Here is a 19,969-nt window from a genome sequence, read left to right as displayed (position 1 = left end):
GTGAGTGACATTCAGGAGTCGGGGGGGTGGGGTGGGGGGGTAAAAGAGGTGACTGACACAGGCTGCTCCACACAGCAACAGAGAAGGCTCAGCTGAGCGAAAAAAGACTTCACTGCATCACTATTTTTGTTGAATAGATTTTTGTACCTTAACTGGGTTCCGGAGGCAGTTTATAACTTTCGGGAAGAACAGTTTGATCAGGAGATTATTCCATTACGCTGCATTATTGATGTCTGCAGTCGGGTGCTCTCATGTTTCTCTGTTTACGTAGCTCTGTTAGCTCAGTCATTTAGACAATAGGCTGTTGACATGCTGGGTTGGTTAAAAAGGTTAAAACTTGTGTTGTGCTTGTGTAGTTGTGTCTAATTGTATGCACTTGTGGGAGTTATATGGTACGTTTAAGTTACTCTGTCTTTTGCAGAAAGCAAGATGTACTGTAGGCTATAGGCTAGGTAACCTTAGCATAGCTTCCCGTCACTCATTAACTTAGTTGAGACTCCTCACATGGATTTGGGCAACCGAATAGAAAAGAGTGTGGCTGCTGCTGAGCCATCTCTTGGTCCTCCACCAGCCAAAAAAACTTGCTCAAGTTCTGTGTGGAAGCATTTTACAGCCAGTGCTACAGATAAAACCAAAGTGATATGTAATGTGTGCAAAAGTCAAATCAGCAGAGGCAGAGATATCAAACATCTGTCAACATCTGCTATGCATAATCACATGCACTTAAAGCATCCTCTCCTGGTACTGTCTGCCAACCCCCCCACAAGACGTTGTTCAAAAACATCAACCAATATTGCGTATCCATAATTATTATAATGAATATAATTAAAGAATACTTACACTATAATGTAAATTAGAAGTGTAACGCAAAAAAGTGGATTTTTACACCTATTTTGAATTTTACTCGAATACAAATACAAATACTTTTCCCCAGTCAATACAAATACAGATACAAATACCGGCTGCTTTGCACACCCCTAATATATATATATATATATATATATATATATATATATATATATATATATATATATATATATATATATATAAACAAAATACACAATATTCTTGAGACATACAAAATGTAAATATCAAGAAATGTCAACAATGTAGGCGTAAAAATCGTTTTTACGCCTACATTGTTGACATTTCTTGATATTTACATTATATATATATATATATATATATATATATATATATATATATATATATATATATATATATATTACTAAAGATGAATTGATGAAGTGTAGCTGATAAAAAAAACTGCAAAAAAATGATAGAATTGATTGATTGACAGCTTATATCAGCCTTCAGGATGACTACACACTCAGAAATACAGAATAAAATATTTCCCATGTTCTATTATTGACAAATAGTCAACTTTGAGGTGGAAAGAGTAACAACATATCAGTGCCACACTTGGCTTTTTTCCTAAAACAACAAACCCCAAGTGTTCAATCCAACATACAAAAGCCTCATTGTCCAAGTCTCATCACAGAAACTGGAAGTGTATAATGAATAAAGCCCTTAAACCTTTAAGGAATGGAGTAACCACAAGATCAAGACTGGTTTCACTTCCACAGTTAAATTGTTTGAAAATGCTGATGAATTACTACACACATTAAAATAAGGAAGCTAAATGCATCAGATAACACAACATCAGAAGGCCTTGCTTCAAGTTTATGGACATTAGCAATGTTACATATGGATATTAACCCTGGCTGTTTATGAGTTCAGTAGTTTATGAGTTAAGAGTTTAAGTCCTAAACCCGGAAATTAGTCAGTATTGTATCACTTCCATCCCCGTAATCTCATTGTCTATGATTTTTATCAGTTTCCTTTTGTTTAAATGTCTGAAATCAGGTCTGTGTTTAACATGAGCTGAAGATATTTTCACGTTTATTCTACAACATAAAATACATCAGTAATACCTCACTCCTGATTTGTTAAGCTTTTACAAGTCTTCCAAAATATGATTATGATAAGAACACGTCGCTAAAACGGACCTGACATTGTCAGAGACGCCATACAGGAATCTCGTCTTCTACTACAGTCTCATTGTGTTTATACCAATAACACATTCTGACACACTTCCAGCTCCAAACTTTTCATTCATTCATATTCATCCACAAGAAGGGCACAATGGATCCTGTTAGACACTTAGCAGTGGTGGCATTGAAGTCATGTGACATCATCTAGATTGCTTACAGCCTTTAACTTTAATTTTTACTTCTGCTGATTGTATTTAGGCTTTAACTTTCATAAAGATATGTGCACATAGCACCTCTCTTGCATGGCTGGTTTGCACAATTGATCTCTGTTTGTGAAATAGAGTTGTAAAAAAAAAAGCTTTGTGAATTTCACAATAATGGGTAGATATCATAAAAAATAAAATATAAAATGAACACTCAGTCAAAACATGAACAAGGTCTAATATTGTTTGGTACACTTTGTTTGGTACACTGTGTGCTACACCTTACACACACACACACACTTAAATAAATATTTATAAATGTATATAAAACTAACAAGTAATAAAAGTCCATCTCATTCAAAATATTTTCAATAAAACTGCACTGATTTCAGATAACTATAAGCTACAAAGCATAAGTATTCACCCCCTTGTCCACCCCCCATATGAATGCATCCGAATGAATGTAAAGATCTTGATGAAAAAACTTGGAAGTTATATTAACTTCTGTGACTTATTGGTATTTTTTAAGGAATTCTCATCTTCCGTCTGGAGACAGGATAACCATTCTTTCATCTGCTCTGCTCTTAGTGCAGGATAACCTTAAATTCAGCCTCTCGGACCTCTGCTCGGTTTCTGGATTCTGGGCGAGTACTCGGGGAAGTCTCAATGAACACACTAGTCAAAGAGAGGTCACCTAAACACAGATGCACACACACATACCAACACACACCCAATACACCCTCCCTCTTCTTGTACGACTATATATTCCTGCTTTTCCTAATAAACTTTGGAACTTCTCTCTGAAAGACTTTGACTAGTGTGTTCATTGAGACTTCCCCGAGTACTCGCTGGGAATCAGAAACCGAGCAGAGGTCCGAGAGGCTGAATTTAAGGTTATCCTGCACTAAGAGCAGATGAAAGAATGGTTATCCTGTCTCCAGACGGAAGATGAGAATTCCTTACAGTTTTGGGGGCTCGTCCGGGATACCAGTATTCGGGTAAGTGCTGATTTGGTATCTTGTCATACCGGTTAATGTGTAGGCACTTACCTCGTGTACTGGTATCTATATTGGGGATATCAGAAGGGTGGGCAAGTGCTGATTGGTATCTAGTCATAAGAGATTATTTTCAGCAAGAATCCACAAGCTGATCCAATCATGGCTTGGACTACAATAATACTTCAACCCTGCATCAATCTTTTATTCAGTTGTCAGTGGAGTTGACTGTGGGTGGGAATTAGCAGGTAAGTCATTTGTGGAGAAAAAATAAAATTAAAATGAAAAATAAATAAAACTTTAATTAGTATAATGTGTTTTGTTTTTCTGATACTAATAAACCAAAAGAAATTAACTATCATGAAACTATCATGCCAATACTGTTTTTTTTTTATGTCTATTTTATGTTCAGGTAAATAAATCTCAAAACACCAAGTATAAAACTCTTGAATCCGTTCCAATGAACAAACAGAAAAAACAGAACAAACAGAACATAGAACATATTGTAAATCTCAACATGGTTCTGAACCGTTTGGCTTTCCATAGCGATGTGCAGGTTCGTTTCTGCACAGACGCTGAAACGGGGGGCGTGGCTTCGCACATGGGCGTGTTTTGATCTTATAGCATGTGGGCGTGGCTTCGCACATTCCTGAAGGACCAAAACGTGTCTCCACCCCTGTAGAGTCCAAACTCCGCTTTAGTTGCGTTTGTTTTGAAATGAGCTGGACGGAACCTGTGGGAAGAAATTTATAACAAGAAATAAATTAAATGTGGGAGAAAAACAGCCTGGAGTCATCAGGAAAGACGTGCAGGATTGACCTAAGAGTGAAAAGAGAGAGAGAGTAAAGTGAGATTAGACTCCTGGACAGGTTCACACACGCTCCTGCACTTCTCAATTCGGTTTAATTCTGACTCTACTGATTTCCCTGTGCTGGACTGTGGGGCTTTTGTTTGTTAAAGATGGTCTCAGAGGAGGACATCTCAAAAGAAGTGCTGGGTAAGAGAGTTATTATTTACTATAAATAAATAAATAAATAAATAAATAAATAAATAAATAAATAAATAAATCATGGTGTCTCTGATTTGTACCTGTGCTCACAGGTGAGTCTGAATGGAATGGAATTTTACACTCAGATTTTAGTGAACAAGTCAATAGAAATTATTACTACTACTACTACTACTACTACTACTAATAATAATAATAATAATAATAAACAACAGCATTATTATTGTAATAATCTTATATAATAATAATAATAATAATAATAATAATAAACAGCATTATTATTGTAATAATCTTATATAATAATAATAATAATAATAATAATAATAATAATAAACAGCATTATTATTGTAATAATCTTATATAATAATAATAATAATAATAATAATAATAATAATAATAATAATAAACAGCATTATTATTGTAACAATATTATATAATAATAATAATAATAATAATAATAATAATAATAATAATAAAAATAAAAATAATAATCATCATCATCAACACCTTTATTATTATTATTATTATTATTATTATTATTATTATTATTATTCTGTTTTCCTCAGCCATTACCATTGGTGACTCTGTGATTGTCAAAAAAAAAAAAAAAAAAAAGACGTATACAGTATTCTGTCCAGTACTTCCTTAATGAGACGCCTGTATGTGAAGTCAAAACTTTAAGATGCATCTTGTTCATGTCAGAACAGTAATGAACAGGGCTAAAACCAGGAAGCACTCTAACTGTATCAAGTGACTGTTACTGCTACTTTAACTCCTAACTAATCTAGCTACGTAAATCATTCACTAAAATAAGGTGAATTATTTAATTGTGTACAATAATATTTTTATTATTTATTTTAGAGGCTTAAAAGTCAAGACTTTTGTTTCATTATGAAATTTCACCAGTATTTATTAAAATCATCATTTGGACATAAAACTCTAATCACATGGACATACAACTCTAATTAATGTATTAATACTTAATAGTATATGATAACACCAAGACTCCACGAAGACTCCTCGAGGTCCCTGGAGCCAATTTTGTGAACTATAGTCTTAGAAGTTATTTACAGAAAATAAACACTGTTTATTTATTTAGATGTCTGTAAATTGTGTAGATATGTAACTATAATTCCACACGTAATGCCTAGACTGTATTATAACATATAATGTTCTAGCTGGTGCAAGAATCATCACAGGCCTGTTATCATTGCTCAACTCATGGAGTAACCTGTCTAAACACGTCTCAGTCGACGCTGAAAGCCTCTAGTGTGCTTCGAATGAGAATATTTTTAAATGTCAGCCATAACATGGATCGTTGAAGACAGGGTATCATGAGTGATTCTAATGTGGTAACATGTATGTAGTTACAAGACCATATGTCTGAATCAGCTGAATGTTAAAGGAAAATCCATCACCTGTCAATCAAACATGCAATTCTTATTTCGATTTAAAAATTCTAAATCATGCAGCTTTGTAGAAATCCAGATTTAGGCTTAGGTTTTGTGCTTTTTTGGGGTGTAGAATTATTTAAGAATGAACCTTTATTACATTGAATCATTTGTTTAATCTCCACACAATATCCATCCATCCATCCATCCATCCATCCAACCATCCATCTCTTCTGTACACTGTGTATCCTACTGGCACATGGGCAACCTGGAGCATTTCCCAGGAGGCCCAAAGCACAAGACATGGTACGTTCTAGACAGGAAGCGGATGTTGGACTATCACAGGGCACAATCACGCACATTTTCACACACTACAGCTTTTAGAGATGAAAAACAGCCTGCAATGCAATTTAAACTGGAGGAGGAAACCGGAGTAACTAGAGGTACCCGTAGGAGACAGGGTTTGATAACCGAAACCCTGGAGGTGTGAGACAAACGTGCTAATCATAAGGAACTCTAGGAAAGTAACCAAGAATTTCAGAGCATAGTCCTTTATCAGCTGTACAATAAACCATCTACAATAAATACACGGCAGTTACTCACTGCACGTGTACATGCTATAGATCCTCCAGAACACACACAATACAGGTTATATACAGTATACTGAGTTATGAATGTGTGAGTGTTTGTGTTATGACACGCTGCACTCAGTGTGTACTGTAGGCTACAGTTTCAGAGCATTTACACTGCATTAAAGTTTCAGTGCTGCTTTTGTTATAGTTCTTATTACTGAACTCAGGTCTGAGAGCAACCTCTAATAACCTTCTCTCTCTTTTTCTGCCTCTTTCAGTTTCTTTTTGTTTACTCACTATCAGGATCTATTATAACCTCTCTCTCTATCTCCTCTCACCATCTCTCTCTCTCTCTCTCTCTCTCTCTCTCTCTCTCTCTCTCTCTCTCTCTCTCTCTTTATCCCCCTCACCCTCTATCTCTCCCTCTCTCTATCCCCCTTCTCTCTCTTTCTCTCTCTCTGCCCCCCCCTCTCTTTCCCTCCCATTGTCCTAAACACATCTATCACATCTCACTTATTATGTCACTCACACATATTTCCTAAATATAAATGACATCACTGACGGTCACAATATCACTAAATATACACAGTGATCTACTCTATCAGTCATGAATCATTAACAGTACGAAATGACACAAGTTTCATGTTTCATTATATGCATTATAAGTGTCTTAAGAATCTATATACAAATAGATTTGTACAGATCTGTTGTACACTCCATGATTTGAGCCTACAGGAAGGTTGTTTACAATCAGGAGCGCAAGCAGAAAAGCATCTCAACACACGCAACATGTCGGATATAAAAAAAGAGCAGATCCTCACTTTCTCTCGACCAAACTGGAGAGATTGTTAAAAGACTATGTGATGTTCAGGTGTTTCTATTAAAGTGGCCAGTCAGTATATTTAGGGACCAGAAAAATGTTATAAATAAATTTAATCCATTGGGTATTGATTTATTTATTACTGTTTGTCTTTGAAGGAAATTTAAACCCTTTACCTTTAACAAGACAACTTTTTCAAAATAAAATAAATATATATTTGTATATATGCACTAGTTTTTCTTGTCTAACTCTCAAGATGACCTCACGCGCTCTGTTTATCTGCCTCACTTTCATAGAGTCTCTGTGCTATCATGACACCAACCCTACACACAAACACACACACACACACACACACACACACACACACACACACAGAGTCTCTTTCTTTCTTTTGGAAAATATTTTCACGTCCCTGTGATCCAGAAATCCAGAGTAAAATTCCAGCTATGATGTCACCGACCCATTTCCCATCTGATTTTAGTGCCAAGTTCAAGAGAGAAAGAGACGAGAAATGAAAAGCGAGACTTCCAGGAAGCGAGAAAGTTAGCCGAAAGGTCGTAAACGCACGTCCTGCAGAACCGAAAATGAGCTCAGTCTTTGACTCCATGTAGTGTCGTGGTGTAAAGTAGTCAAAGCCATGCTGTGGGATTGTACATGAATTTACAGGATAGTAAAGCACATGATGAATGAAGTCTGTCTGTCTCTCTGTCTCGGGTGTTTTGTAGAGAGCGTGCAGGATGCGGTGGGCCGACAGCTCAAACTGAACCTGAGAAAGAAGGTGCACCTGGAGGGCAAAGGTGACAAACAGGACACCCGAATCCTGGTGAGTGAAATGTGTGCAGCTATGGGACTTTATTACAGCATGCATTATTACTGACAAGCTGAATAAAAATAACTGACACATTCTGTTTTGAACCACATACAAATCAGTAAAATCTGTGGGGATCAATCATATGGAATTAATAATAGATTAAAATTTACAGTTTCTGCAAGCAGCGATTAAGGGGTCCAAGCACTTTTGTGTTACAGAAGAACATATTTTAGCTAAACTGCGGTTTGAAGACAGAACGTCAAGCTGTCGCTGATATGTTGTTGCACTTGCCCAACATTATCAGAATCAAAATACTTTATTAATCCTCAGGGGGAAATTGTCTCAAGTTCACCAAACAGCAGCTCAAATTCACCAAAATACAAATACAAAAATAGAGACCTGTATACACTACTGTACTCTAACTCATCTAAAACAAGTCCCGCCTCCTGCACCGTGATTGGCTAGCATGTAATCAACAAGAAAACGTCTAGCACTTTCGATTGGTTGTTTTTGGTTTGTGTGATGAATGATGTCTCTTACTGTGACAGCATAATGTCATAACATTTAGATGTAAATGATATCCAATCAGATCAGACGCATTTGTTTAAATTGTATTGGAGATTGGAGAACAATATTGTATCATAAAACAAATAATACACACCTGGGGGTGTGCGGTTCTAGGAAAATAATCAGTGATGTGGTCTGATTAAGGAGGATCGTGGAATTTATATCCAGCATATTTGGTTACGACACAGACACATTGCAGGGGGGAAAAATAACCCAAATTCATTCATCCATCTATTATGTAATACTTTCTATAAGACATTAATTTTGAGTTATAAGAGGTCTTAGTTCTAGTGATTAACTTGTCTGAGATGTGGTTTAATCGAAATTGAGCTGTGGCTGTGTGCTGGCAGGCAGCTTTTAAAGGAGTTCATTGCCGTCTGTCGATGGTGGTGTGTGAGCCAGATGCTAGAGGGAAGCGTGAGCCATTGTTCGGGCCATAATCAGCTCCAGCAGTGTTGTAACCTCAGTAAATGTAGTAAAATCATGCCTCAGTGACATCAGTGCAAAGCTCATGAAGCTGACAGGTGCTCAGAAACACACCCTCTTCATTGTGTGTGTGTGTGTGTGTGGAGGGTGTGGTAACACACTGCTGTAATCAGATTTCTATGCCCTAGGCTGTTATACATTTGTGCTGAAGATGCAAGTTCATTTATTTATTTATTTTTGGGTCTGTTTCACTTGACTATCAGCTTTACTTAAAACTGCTGCAATGTTAAAGGGTCATGAATAGATTCAGCGCTGGGATTTAAAATCCTTCCACATAATAATCACTATTGTTATTCATTTTAATCATTATTTTTCATCTGTAGCTCTGGTCAATGACACCTCAGCACAGGGTTTGTGTTAACAATGTTTTGTAGCCCAGGTATCATCCAAAGGTTCACTTTCTGGGTCTTGTGAAAATTGTGGTCTTGGGGTTGCTTGAGCTGAGTCGCTGCATTCCATGTAACGTGACTGGTTTAAGATCACTGGGAAAATAAAACATCCGTCTCGTGCCAGTCTGTGCTGCTGTACACTGCTGTACACGTTTGGGTTTATTTCCGTGTCACTGTTGAGATCATGGAGCAATTCTATGAATCTGGCAGTGACCATTTTGCAAACCTGTATGCATAAATCAACGTATGGAATATTTGCCCCACAATTTAGCCCAGAAATCACAGACCACATGAGTGTTTTTAAGGAATGAGTTTTTTTAGTTCATTGCACAACAATCTTATTTTCTGTAAAATACCACACCTGAGCTCTTTCATGTCCTGACCTGACACAGCAACATGCTTCAAGGTATGCAGAATTAAACCCAAACACACACACTCACACACACACTCTGTCTCCCTCTCTGCATTCCAAGCCTTTGCACAGCATTCAGTATGAGATGCCTGACAGCAGCCGTGATCACTTCCTATACGGCTGTTAGTATTGGGAAACAGTTGTTGGTGTGCATGTTATTCATTATAGAAGAGAATAGAATGGCTACATTGTGTGTGTGTGTGTGTGTGTGTGTGTGTGTGTGTGTGTGTGTGTGTGAGTTTGTACACTAATGTGTGTGCTTTGTTTGATTGAGACTAAACATTTCTTTCCGAACACTCAAACAGGATCAGGATGAAAATGTGAGTGGAATGTTGTGTGACGCTGAAACTCGAGTGCTGCCTTGTCTCAAGCATGCACACATATACACACACATATACACACACACATATACACACACATATACACACATATACTGTACACACACACATTGCACCACTTTCAGCAGCTCTAATGCAATTCTGCAGCACATTGAGGACACTAACTCCCACACTACAGCCCCGCCCAGAGGAAGAGAACTCACAGTAATCCTGTGAGTTAATGTGAGGAGCTGAAACAAACACACACACACACACACACACACACACACACACACACACACACACCTGTAGAGGAGCAGTGTAAGGTGCATTTTATATCCCATACTAAAGCTGTAAATTTAGTGTCACTGTGAGCCTGACCCAGCTTTCAGCTCTTATTAACACACACACAGAAAGAGAAAGAGAGAGAGAGAGAGAGAGAGAGAGAGAGAGAGGGAGAGAGACACACACAAAGGAAGTGCTAAGAGGAGTGTGATTAGTATTCCGGAAATCTCATACTGAAACTTGAGTCTGTCTCTCACTCTCCCATTGTCTCTCTCTCTCTCTCTCTCTCTCTCTCTCTCTCTCTCTCTCTCTCTAAATCACATTTAAATCAAAAAGAAAAGAAAATATGTTACAATAGAAAATACAAACATACATATACTGTTATTCTCATACTCTCTCTCTCTCTCTCTCTCTCTCTCTCTCTCTCTCTCTCAATGAGTCATTACTGTATAACTCTTTGGGACCTAGTGCATTAATATAAACCTGTGACATGCAGCCAATGTCTGTGCTGCTGTCTGTGCTGATGTCTGTGCTGATGTCTGTGCTGATGTCTGTGCTGCTGTCTGTGCTGATGTCTGTGCTGATGTCTGTGCTGATGTCTGTGCTGCTGTCTGTGCTGCTGTCTGTGCTGATGTCTGTGCTGATGTCTGTGCTGATGTCTGTGCTGCTGTCTGTGCTGCTGTCTGTGCTGATGTCTGTGCTGATGTCTGTGCTGATGTCTGTGCTGATGTCTGTGCTGCTGATTCAAACCAACACCATTCCTGAGATTAATTACCATGTAATAACAAAACTATCACTGTTTCTGAAAGTGACACTGACTCCTGAGCATGTTATAGACACAAAAATTTGCTTGTTTTATAAATGCAGTAAATAGCAGCGTAAAATGTTGTGTTTGTTTTTATACAGTGACACTAGAATGTTTGTGAACCTTTTACTGTCTTAAATCTAAATGTATTAAGCAAAATAAACCAACATTACATTTATTTCGTGAGTAACCGTGAATGTTTATTTTCGTGATTTGTTTAATCCGGGTCTGTTTTTTTTATCAAGTTCTATGGCTCGGATGAAGATCTGATCAAGTTGAACTGATGCATAAAAAATAAAAATTGTAAAGTGTTCACAAACTTTTGAGCAGCACTGTATATAATGGAAATTGAAAGTAAGTGGATCTTGGTGTAACTCTTTTTAGTAGTACACTGGGGTTAGAAAAGAAATCGACCTATTTGACATTTTTAATCAGTGTAAACAAACAAACGATGTCAGAATCAGAATCAGGATTCTGTTGGCTTTCAGCGTGAGACGTGTGTTTTTCCCTTTGTTGGGAATAAAATATATTGAATATTTCTATATTTGATATTTAATATCTGTATATGATATATTTTTTTCACCGTATTATTTCTTCTCGTTTATTCTGGTGAGTGTGTGCATTCCTCCTGACGTGCCTGTGAGCGCGGCGCTAGAACTGTTGACCACACAACACAAACAGAGCAGCTCTATCCCGACTCTTTCATTATCATTCTATGTGATTTTAATAAAGCTAATCTTACCCACAAACCGCCTAAATACAGACAGCACATCACATGCCCCACCTGGGACAACAATATACTGGACCACTGCTACACTGTTTTAAATAATCCATACCACTCTCTTCCCCGTGCAGATCTTGGTCTCTCTGATCACAGTTTGCTTCATCTTCTACCAGCCTCCAAGTAGAAACTTAAATCTGCTAAGTCTGTTGTAAGATCTGTAACGAGATAGACAAATGAAGCAGAGCGGGACTTAGAACCCTGCTTCGACCACACAGATTGGAGTGTTTTTGAGGATGCAGCTACTGATTTGGATGAGCTCACTGACACCGTGACATCCTACATGTTTCTGTGAGGACATGTGTGTTCCCTTCAGGACTTATTTAACATTCAACAACGACAAACCTTGGTTCAGTGCAAAATTCTAACAGCTTCGAACAGGCCAAAGAGGACGCCTATAGAGGTGGGGACAAAGCCTTGTACAAAGAGGCCAAATACACACTAAATAGGGAGATAAGAGTGGCAAAGTGAAACTACTCTGAAAAGCTGAAAAAGAAATTGTGGAAAGACCTGAAAGCCATCAACAATTACAAGAACATATCCCCTGGAATTGAGGCCAATCAACAAATGGCTGAAGGTCTGAACGGGTTTTACTGCAGGTTTGAAAAACAAAAGCCTGATCTGACTGCAGTACATCCTCCAACATCTGGACAAACCAGGGACTTGTGCAAGGATCCTGTTTGTGGACTTCAGCTCCGCCTTCAACTCCATCGTCCCAGCTACCCTCCTGAATAAACTATCACAGCTCTCTGTACCCACCTCCATCAGTGTCAGTGCATCACCAGCTTCCTGACAGACAGGCAGCAGTGAGTGAGGCTGGAAAAACTCACATACAACACCCACTCCATCAGTACTGGAGCTCCTCAGGGCTGCGTTCTCTCCCCACTGCTTTTTTCTCTCTACACATATAAGTGCATCTCTAAACACCTCTCTGTTGAGATCCTGAAATTTGCAGATGACACTACAGTCATCGGTCTCGTGCCCTATACAGACAAGAGGTTGAGCAGCTGGCTGTCTGGTGCAGTCACGACAACCTGGAGCTGAACATAATCAAAACTGTTATAGCAGACTTCAGGAGAAACTCCCCTGCCCTCCCCCCACTCCATCTCCACCATCTCCCAGGACCTGAACTGGGACATTCAGATTGACTCAGCAGAGGCTGTACTTCCTTCGTCAACTGAAAACGTTCAACCCTCCACAGACACAGATGACACTCAGCTGTTATTGAGTCAGTTCTGTACTTTTCTATAACTGTTCGGTTTGGGTCAGCCAGCAAATCAGATTTAAGAAGTCTGCAACGGACTGTTCGGACAGCAGAAAGGATCATTGGTGTACACCTGCCCATCCTTCAGGACTTGTACAACTCTAGAGTGAAGAAATGGGCAGGTAACATCATTACAGACCCCTCTCACCCAACCACAACCTGTTTGCACTTCTCCCTTCACGAAGACACTGCAGATCTCTGCGCACTACAACATCTAGGCACAAAAAAAGTTTTTTTCCCCCATGCCATATCCAGCTTAAACAGCTAATACAGGAATTATTACCTGTGTTCTGTAATTCACTCTGTAATTCATTCATTCACCCAATTCATGTATGTATCTATGTATGTACTGTATGTATGTATGTAGGTATGTACCAAGAGCACCTTAAAAACCACAACAAATTCCTTGTGTATCTATGCACACTTTACAAATAAAGCTACTTCTGATTCTGATATATTTAATATATTTATTTCTTCTTATATTGTATCCAGCTGTGCCCTTATTTTGTTCTTTTCTCTTCTATGGGAATTATTTATTTATTTATTCTTATTAAAGCATTATACTACATGTCCAACTGTGTACGAGTTTATTATACTGTGTATTTGAGTTTAATGCCCTAGCTGCTTATAACCAAGGACTTGGGGCATCTCAGAGAACACAAATATTTGTCAGTTAAACGAACCGTTTTTGTTTTTTACTACTTTTTTATGAATACCGTATTTTCCGGACTATAAGCTGCAATTTTTTTCCCACGCTTCGAACCTTGCAGCTTAAACAATGACGCGGCTAATATATGGATTTTTCAATTTAAAAAACAAAAAAAAAAAACACATTCTGTGACGTGCTCAGATTTTTGGCGGCATGAAGCTTTCATTAGACCAATGAAATTGCCGAACGGGTTAAAGGTAGATTCTCTGATGTTTGAGAAATGCTTCAGAAAACTGAGTCGGGATAACAAACTAAGAATCAAAACAAAAATCAAAACAAACATGTAGCCAATGAGAAGAAAGGGGCGTGTCTTGTCAATATGCGGCGGAGAGAGTGTTCAGTGCGCATGTGTGACATTAGCAGAATGCGGTTTTAACATTGACATGGAGGATAAAAATAACACCTCTTTTCTAGCGTAGTAATGTAGAGAGGCAGCTACAACCGTGTTTTGCTAGTAACAGCGTTTAGCTCAGGAGTTATTGACTCGGGAAACTGGAATCTGTGAATATGCGGCCAACTTCCTGCTCCTTCTCTTTCAGTGTACCTGTAGGCACCTGCGGCTTATAGACATGTGCGGCTTATTTATATTCAGAATAATAATTTTTTAAAAATTCTGTGGGTGAGGCTTATATTCAGGTGCGCTTAATAGTACGGAAATTACGGTACTTAGAAAACTACAAATCCATAAATCCCTGAGTGTCTCATTTCATATGAGCATCATATTAATCACCATTGTGGAGTAATTGTCCCCATTGTCTCTGAGCTTTTTGTCACTGTTGTCTCTGACAACAAGTTCAGATGCTTTAATAACCTTGCAGCGGTTTGTTATAACTGCTGATTATTATTAACGTTATTATTACACTGAGCCATGTGATGATATGTTATTTCTTCCTGCATGTCACATCCTTAGTTCATCACGATCAGTGCCTACATCTTTATTACACCGGAATAATAATAATGAAGTTGATTATAATATCTTGTGTATATTTTACTTATTTATTAGTACTGTAACAGTTCAATTCAATTCAAATTTCTGGACATTTAACAGTGGACATTGTCTTGCTGTGATCCTGTTCACTGCTTCATTGATTATTTTCCCATCACAGTTCATCCTGAAGTGTTTCATTTTGTGTCTGTTGTTTGTGGAATATCACAGTTTATAATAGAATAACACTGATTATCATGCCTTTCCTCCCTGTCTCACCAGGCTCTGGCTCCACATCGGGCATTTCTGCTGTCAGCTCGGGTTCCTGCCAGGGTGAGTGTGTGTGTTTGTGTGTGTGCGTGTGCGTGTGTGTGTGTGTGTGTGAGAGAGAGAGAGGGAGAGAGAGAGAGAATTCCCAGACACGCTTTATCCTGTTTACCTCCCATTTTATTTCTCTCCTGCCCTCTCTCACACACTTATTTTTTTCCTTTTGCTCTTTTTGTCAGCTATTTTTAAAGTGTGTGCGTGTGTAAGCATGTGCGCATGTGTGCGTGTGTGTGTGAGAGAGAGCGAGAGAGAGAGAGTTATATGAGCTTTATTTTAGTGCATGTCTCACTTATAAAGAATACACAGCTGATGTTAAAAGCAGATATTGTTGGAGAAAGAAAGGGCCACTAGTCTAAGTGTAAGCATTAGCAAAGTGTGTGTGTGTCTGTGTGTGTGTCTGTGTGTGTGTGTGTAGTTGGCTCAGAGAATTTTCCCATGAACCTGCAGTGGGAAGAGAACCAGGTTTAAAACAGCTGGATAGACTGACACACACACACACACACACACACACACACACACACACACACACACACACACACACATTTGCCTTACTATGACTGTGTGGACCATTTTTTCACACTTTTCTATTTGGTCACAATTATGTTGTTGTGTAAGTTGTAGTAATAATCACACACACACACACACACACACACACACACACATTGCTGCTTCTTACGTTTAGTCCAGATGCTTGTTAATGCCTGAGGTTTCACAGCTTTACTTGAGTTAGAAGTCTGGAGCATTATAAACCTTCAACTTTCTCTGGAGTAGAATGTTCTAGTGCTACAGGACTTGTCCAAGCACATGGCTGGTTTTCTGGATCCCTGCTGATATCTGTTTGTCAAGGGAGGAGCACTTGTTTGGAGAACAGGTCAAAGAGAACCATCCTGTGACCAAGAGGTCACATCCTTACTTCATACTGTTGGAGATGCTGTATTTCTGGAAGGCTGGGTTTCTAGGTCCCTGCTGAGATCTGTTTGTCAAAGGATCCATCAGTGGCCATGTGGCCATTTAAATCTCTCCATCTATACTTCAGTGGTAATGCAGGGCTATGTAGGGATGCTCTTTCCCTCAGTCTGGAGGAGGACTTCTGTCTTTCACTTTGTTTAGATACCTTGGACACCTTATTGTCAATAGTATGTTGATGCTCCGTTGATGTGGGCCATGAGGGTTTCAGGTGTGAAATCCATCCAGATGGAATTTTATTTGCTACCAAGATTAGGTCCTTCACAGAATGCAGGAGCACTTGTTTGTAGAACAGGTTGAAGAGAACCATGGAGAGGACGTGCCCTTGCTTTACGCTGTTGAAGCTGCTGAATTTATGGTTGAATGGCTTTCTGGAACCCTGCTGAGGGCTGCTTTTTCCTGCAGGCTGGAGGAGGACTTCTGACTTTCCAAGAATGATTGTAAACCCAATTGTCTAGATGCCTTGGAGACCTTGTTGACAATAAACCCTTCAAAATGGTATATAATGTCCTAATGGTATACAAAGGTCTAGGTCCTTGACAGCATGCAGGAGCACTTGTTTGAAGAACAAGTTGAAGAAAACCATGGTGAGGAAGCATCCTTGGTATGTGCTGATGACTTTCCCTCAGAGAAGTCCAACTTCGCTTGTCATGCCATCATGGAACAGCTGAAAGAGGGTGATAAACTTGAGTGGGTATCTTAGATTTCTGATTATGATTCAAATTCGTGATAAATTGTCAGAGACAATTTGGACATACAGAGTCACAGGAATGCTTTGTTCTTCTTAACACACAGGTCCTCATTTGTTCTTGTCACCCAGTCATGGTGGGTCCATTTCTTGGAGCAAGGTTCTCTGTCAGCAGACAGCTTAGTCTTTTGCTAGTCGTTAATGTGTAATGGTATTGAGGCTGTTGTCATTTGGTGAGGTGAGGGGCTTGGGATGTTTCCGGTGATGCTGAACAGTAGGTAGATACCTTCACTGTGGTGTGGTTGGACCTGTGATCTGAACAATCATTTTGTTTCCGCCATGGGCGCAGTAATGATGATTTCATGGTGGATATTTATGACGTAGTAGATCATGTACAATGGTCCAGATCTGCGGTACCTCAGGGTGTTTTGTACTGGTTTACCATCCTGAGCAATGTGTTTGGATTGGGGAGTTCATTATGCTGGGTTTGCCTAGCTCACTCTCCCAGAGGTGGTGAAGTCACAAAGATGAACCTTTCACTAGAATGAACTCTACACTGTTGAACTGTACAGTGGTCTCTTTCAGGCTGTTCATCATGGGTGCATAGGATCTATTGATTAATAGATGCCTCTTGGGTGCAAGGGGGTGGCAAAGATCACTAACCTTTCATTAATTCTCATAGAAAAGTCTGTAATTTATTTCATCAGACTGTTTTAAGTGGGGGGCACGGTGGCTTAGTGGTTAGCACGTTCGACTCACACCTCCAGGGTTGGGGGTTCGATTCCCGCCTCCACCTCGTGTGTGTGGAGTTTGCATGTTCTCCCTGTGCCTCGGGGGTTTCCTCCGGGTACTCCGGTTTTCTCCACCGGTCCAAAGACATGCATGGTAGGTTGATTGGCATCTCTGGAAAATCGTCCGTAGTGTGTGAGTGAATGAGAGTGTGTGTGTGCCCGGTGATGGGTTGGCACTCCGTCCAGGGTGTATCCTGCCTTGATGCCTGATGACGCCTGAGATAGGCACAGGCTCCCCGTGACCCGAGGTAGTTCGGATAAGCGGTAGAAAATGAATGAATGAATGAATGTTTTAAGTGCTAAATCATTCTGATTCATTTTACCTTTTATCAGAAGGGTTCACAGATCCTTTGTGAAAAATCTCAGGGTTTTTGGTTTCTGTTTTCCAGATGTCTTTAATAAGAAAAAGGTACAATCTTGAGATCAAATATTACAAAACACCTTCACACTAATTCTAATCTAACACTGCTTGTTTTTTTTCCCCAGGTAGAACAAAGCTTCAATTTCTTTGACATCCAAGTAGTGGGAAGCAGCAGGACAGGCCAGGTGTGTTTTTTTTCAACTGTTTCATCTTCAATCCGTATGATCTCCAGCCCACACTCAGATTTTACTCTAACACACAGCTGCTGGGAAACAAGACAAGGGCCAGCCGAGATCAAAAACAAACAGCGTGTCTGGCATTTCAGTCACTTTCAGCTTGGAATATGAAAAACCGAATTCTTTTTTGCTATCACATGTTACATCTAATCAGAACTTTTCACTATTCAGGTCTTGTAGCACTTCAGATACTGTTAAAGACATCAGATTTGCAAATAACATTTAACCTAGTTCTTAGAAAGGACAAAACATAATATAATTAAACTTTAAGACATTTCTAAGACACAAATCAATTTACAAGAAACAAACTATTGAAAGCATTGATTTGCTTATATATAATATTATAAAAGGTAGATATTTAACGTTTACTGATTTGGAGAAGGGCACGGTGGCTTAGTGGTTAGCACGTTTGCCTCACACCTCCAGGGTTGGGGGTTTGATTCCCGCCTCCGCCTTGTGTGTGTGGAGTTTGCATGTTCTCCCCGTGCCTCGGGGGTTTCCTCCGGGTACTCCGGTTTCCTCCCCCGGTCCAAAGACATACATGGTAGGTTGATTGGCATCTCTGGAAAATTGTCCGTAGTGTGTGATTGCGTGAGTGAATGAGAGTGTGTGTGTGTTTGTGTCCTGCAATGGGTTGGCACTCCATCCAGGGTGTATCCTGCCTTGATTTCGGATAAAGTGGTAGAAAATAAATGAATGAATGATTTGGAGAAAATATTTCAAATTGATATAGATTTATTAAACATTAAAATACAATTAAAAAATAAATTGGAAATGAATATGTATCTAATAAATGGAAAAATTAATATTAAAATTAAATGTACATTTAAATAAATCTGATAAATATAATCTTCATTCATTCATTCATTCACTACCGCTTATCCGAACTACCTCGGGTCACGGGGCATCATCTCAGGCATCATCGGGCATCAAGGCAGGATACACCCTGGACGGAGTGCCAACCCATCACAGGGCACACACACACTCATAAATATAACCTTAATAAATAATTATAAATTGTAAATGATTTTAAAGAATGCGTGCAAATCATTGTAAGAATATCCATACTACATTGTTTACCTTAATTCAGCAATACATAATTCAAACAGTGGCCTGCATTTAGACAGTGCCCGCAGACAAACACCCCATTCCCCAAGACCAAAAAGTTAGTCCTGAGGCGAGCAGACGGATAAATGAATAAAGAAACAGACAGACCTACAGTATACTTAACCCTTAACCTTAATCTCTTTTTTTTTAGTTTTATAATCAATGCTGCATTGTGCTGTTTGGAAAAAGTGTAGCCTTATAGGGTGCAGATAAATGTCCTCTTAAGGTTACAATAGACACACACACACACACACCTACAAACATATGTGTATTGGGGAAAAATTGCTGTTCATGTTGATGTGTGTGTGTGCTTGTGTTTGTGTGTAGCTGGTGGTGGACTATGACAAAGGACAGCTGTGTGTGAAACTGAGCTCTAATGAAGAGGTAGATGAAGTCATTGCTCAGATAGGAGTCAGCATACAGGAGCACTGCCCTGGACTCAACCCACTGTATGTACAACTGTCTGTCTGTCTGTCTCCTGTGAGTCTGTCTCTCTATCTGTCTGTCTGTTGGTTGGTTGCCTGCTTCTGCTGTCTGTTTGCCTGTCTGTCCATCTCTCTCTCTCTCTCTCTCTCTCTCTCTATGTGTATATATATATATATACAGTATATCTTCATATTTGTTAACTCCACTATATATGTTTGGCGTATGTGTGTGTGTTAGGAGGGTGATGAAGAGGTTATCGCTGAAGCCCTCTGAGAGGACAACCAGTCTACAGGCATTCTGGGAAAATAATCCTCCCACTGATACTGGACCCTGTG

The 19,969-nt window shown here is 39.1% G+C and overlaps 1 protein-coding gene across 2 annotated transcripts in view; it reads left to right on the top strand.

Moving 5' to 3' along the window:
* Positions 1-3,856: 3,856 nt before the first annotated feature.
* The window catches only part of LOC132856844 (F-actin-uncapping protein LRRC16A), a 34,690-nt gene continuing 18,577 nt past the window's right edge, over positions 3,857-19,969 (top strand). For both annotated transcript variants that reach the window (XM_060886683.1, XM_060886682.1), the window contains exons 1-6: positions 3,857-4,189; positions 7,707-7,804; positions 15,015-15,065; positions 17,991-18,050; positions 19,536-19,657; positions 19,872-19,969. In XM_060886683.1, coding sequence (XP_060742666.1) covers positions 4,153-4,189; positions 7,707-7,804; positions 15,015-15,065; positions 17,991-18,050; positions 19,536-19,657; positions 19,872-19,969 — 466 coding nt within the window. In that variant the 5' untranslated portion in view covers positions 3,857-4,152. The remainder of the gene's footprint in view (positions 4,190-7,706; positions 7,805-15,014; positions 15,066-17,990; positions 18,051-19,535; positions 19,658-19,871) is intronic.

The sequence above is a fragment of the Tachysurus vachellii genome, chromosome 14 (assembly GCF_030014155.1).
Source record: "Tachysurus vachellii isolate PV-2020 chromosome 14, HZAU_Pvac_v1, whole genome shotgun sequence".
Taxonomy (NCBI): domain Eukaryota; kingdom Metazoa; phylum Chordata; class Actinopteri; order Siluriformes; family Bagridae; genus Tachysurus; species Tachysurus vachellii.
This window is presented reverse-complemented; position numbering and strand designations above follow the sequence as displayed.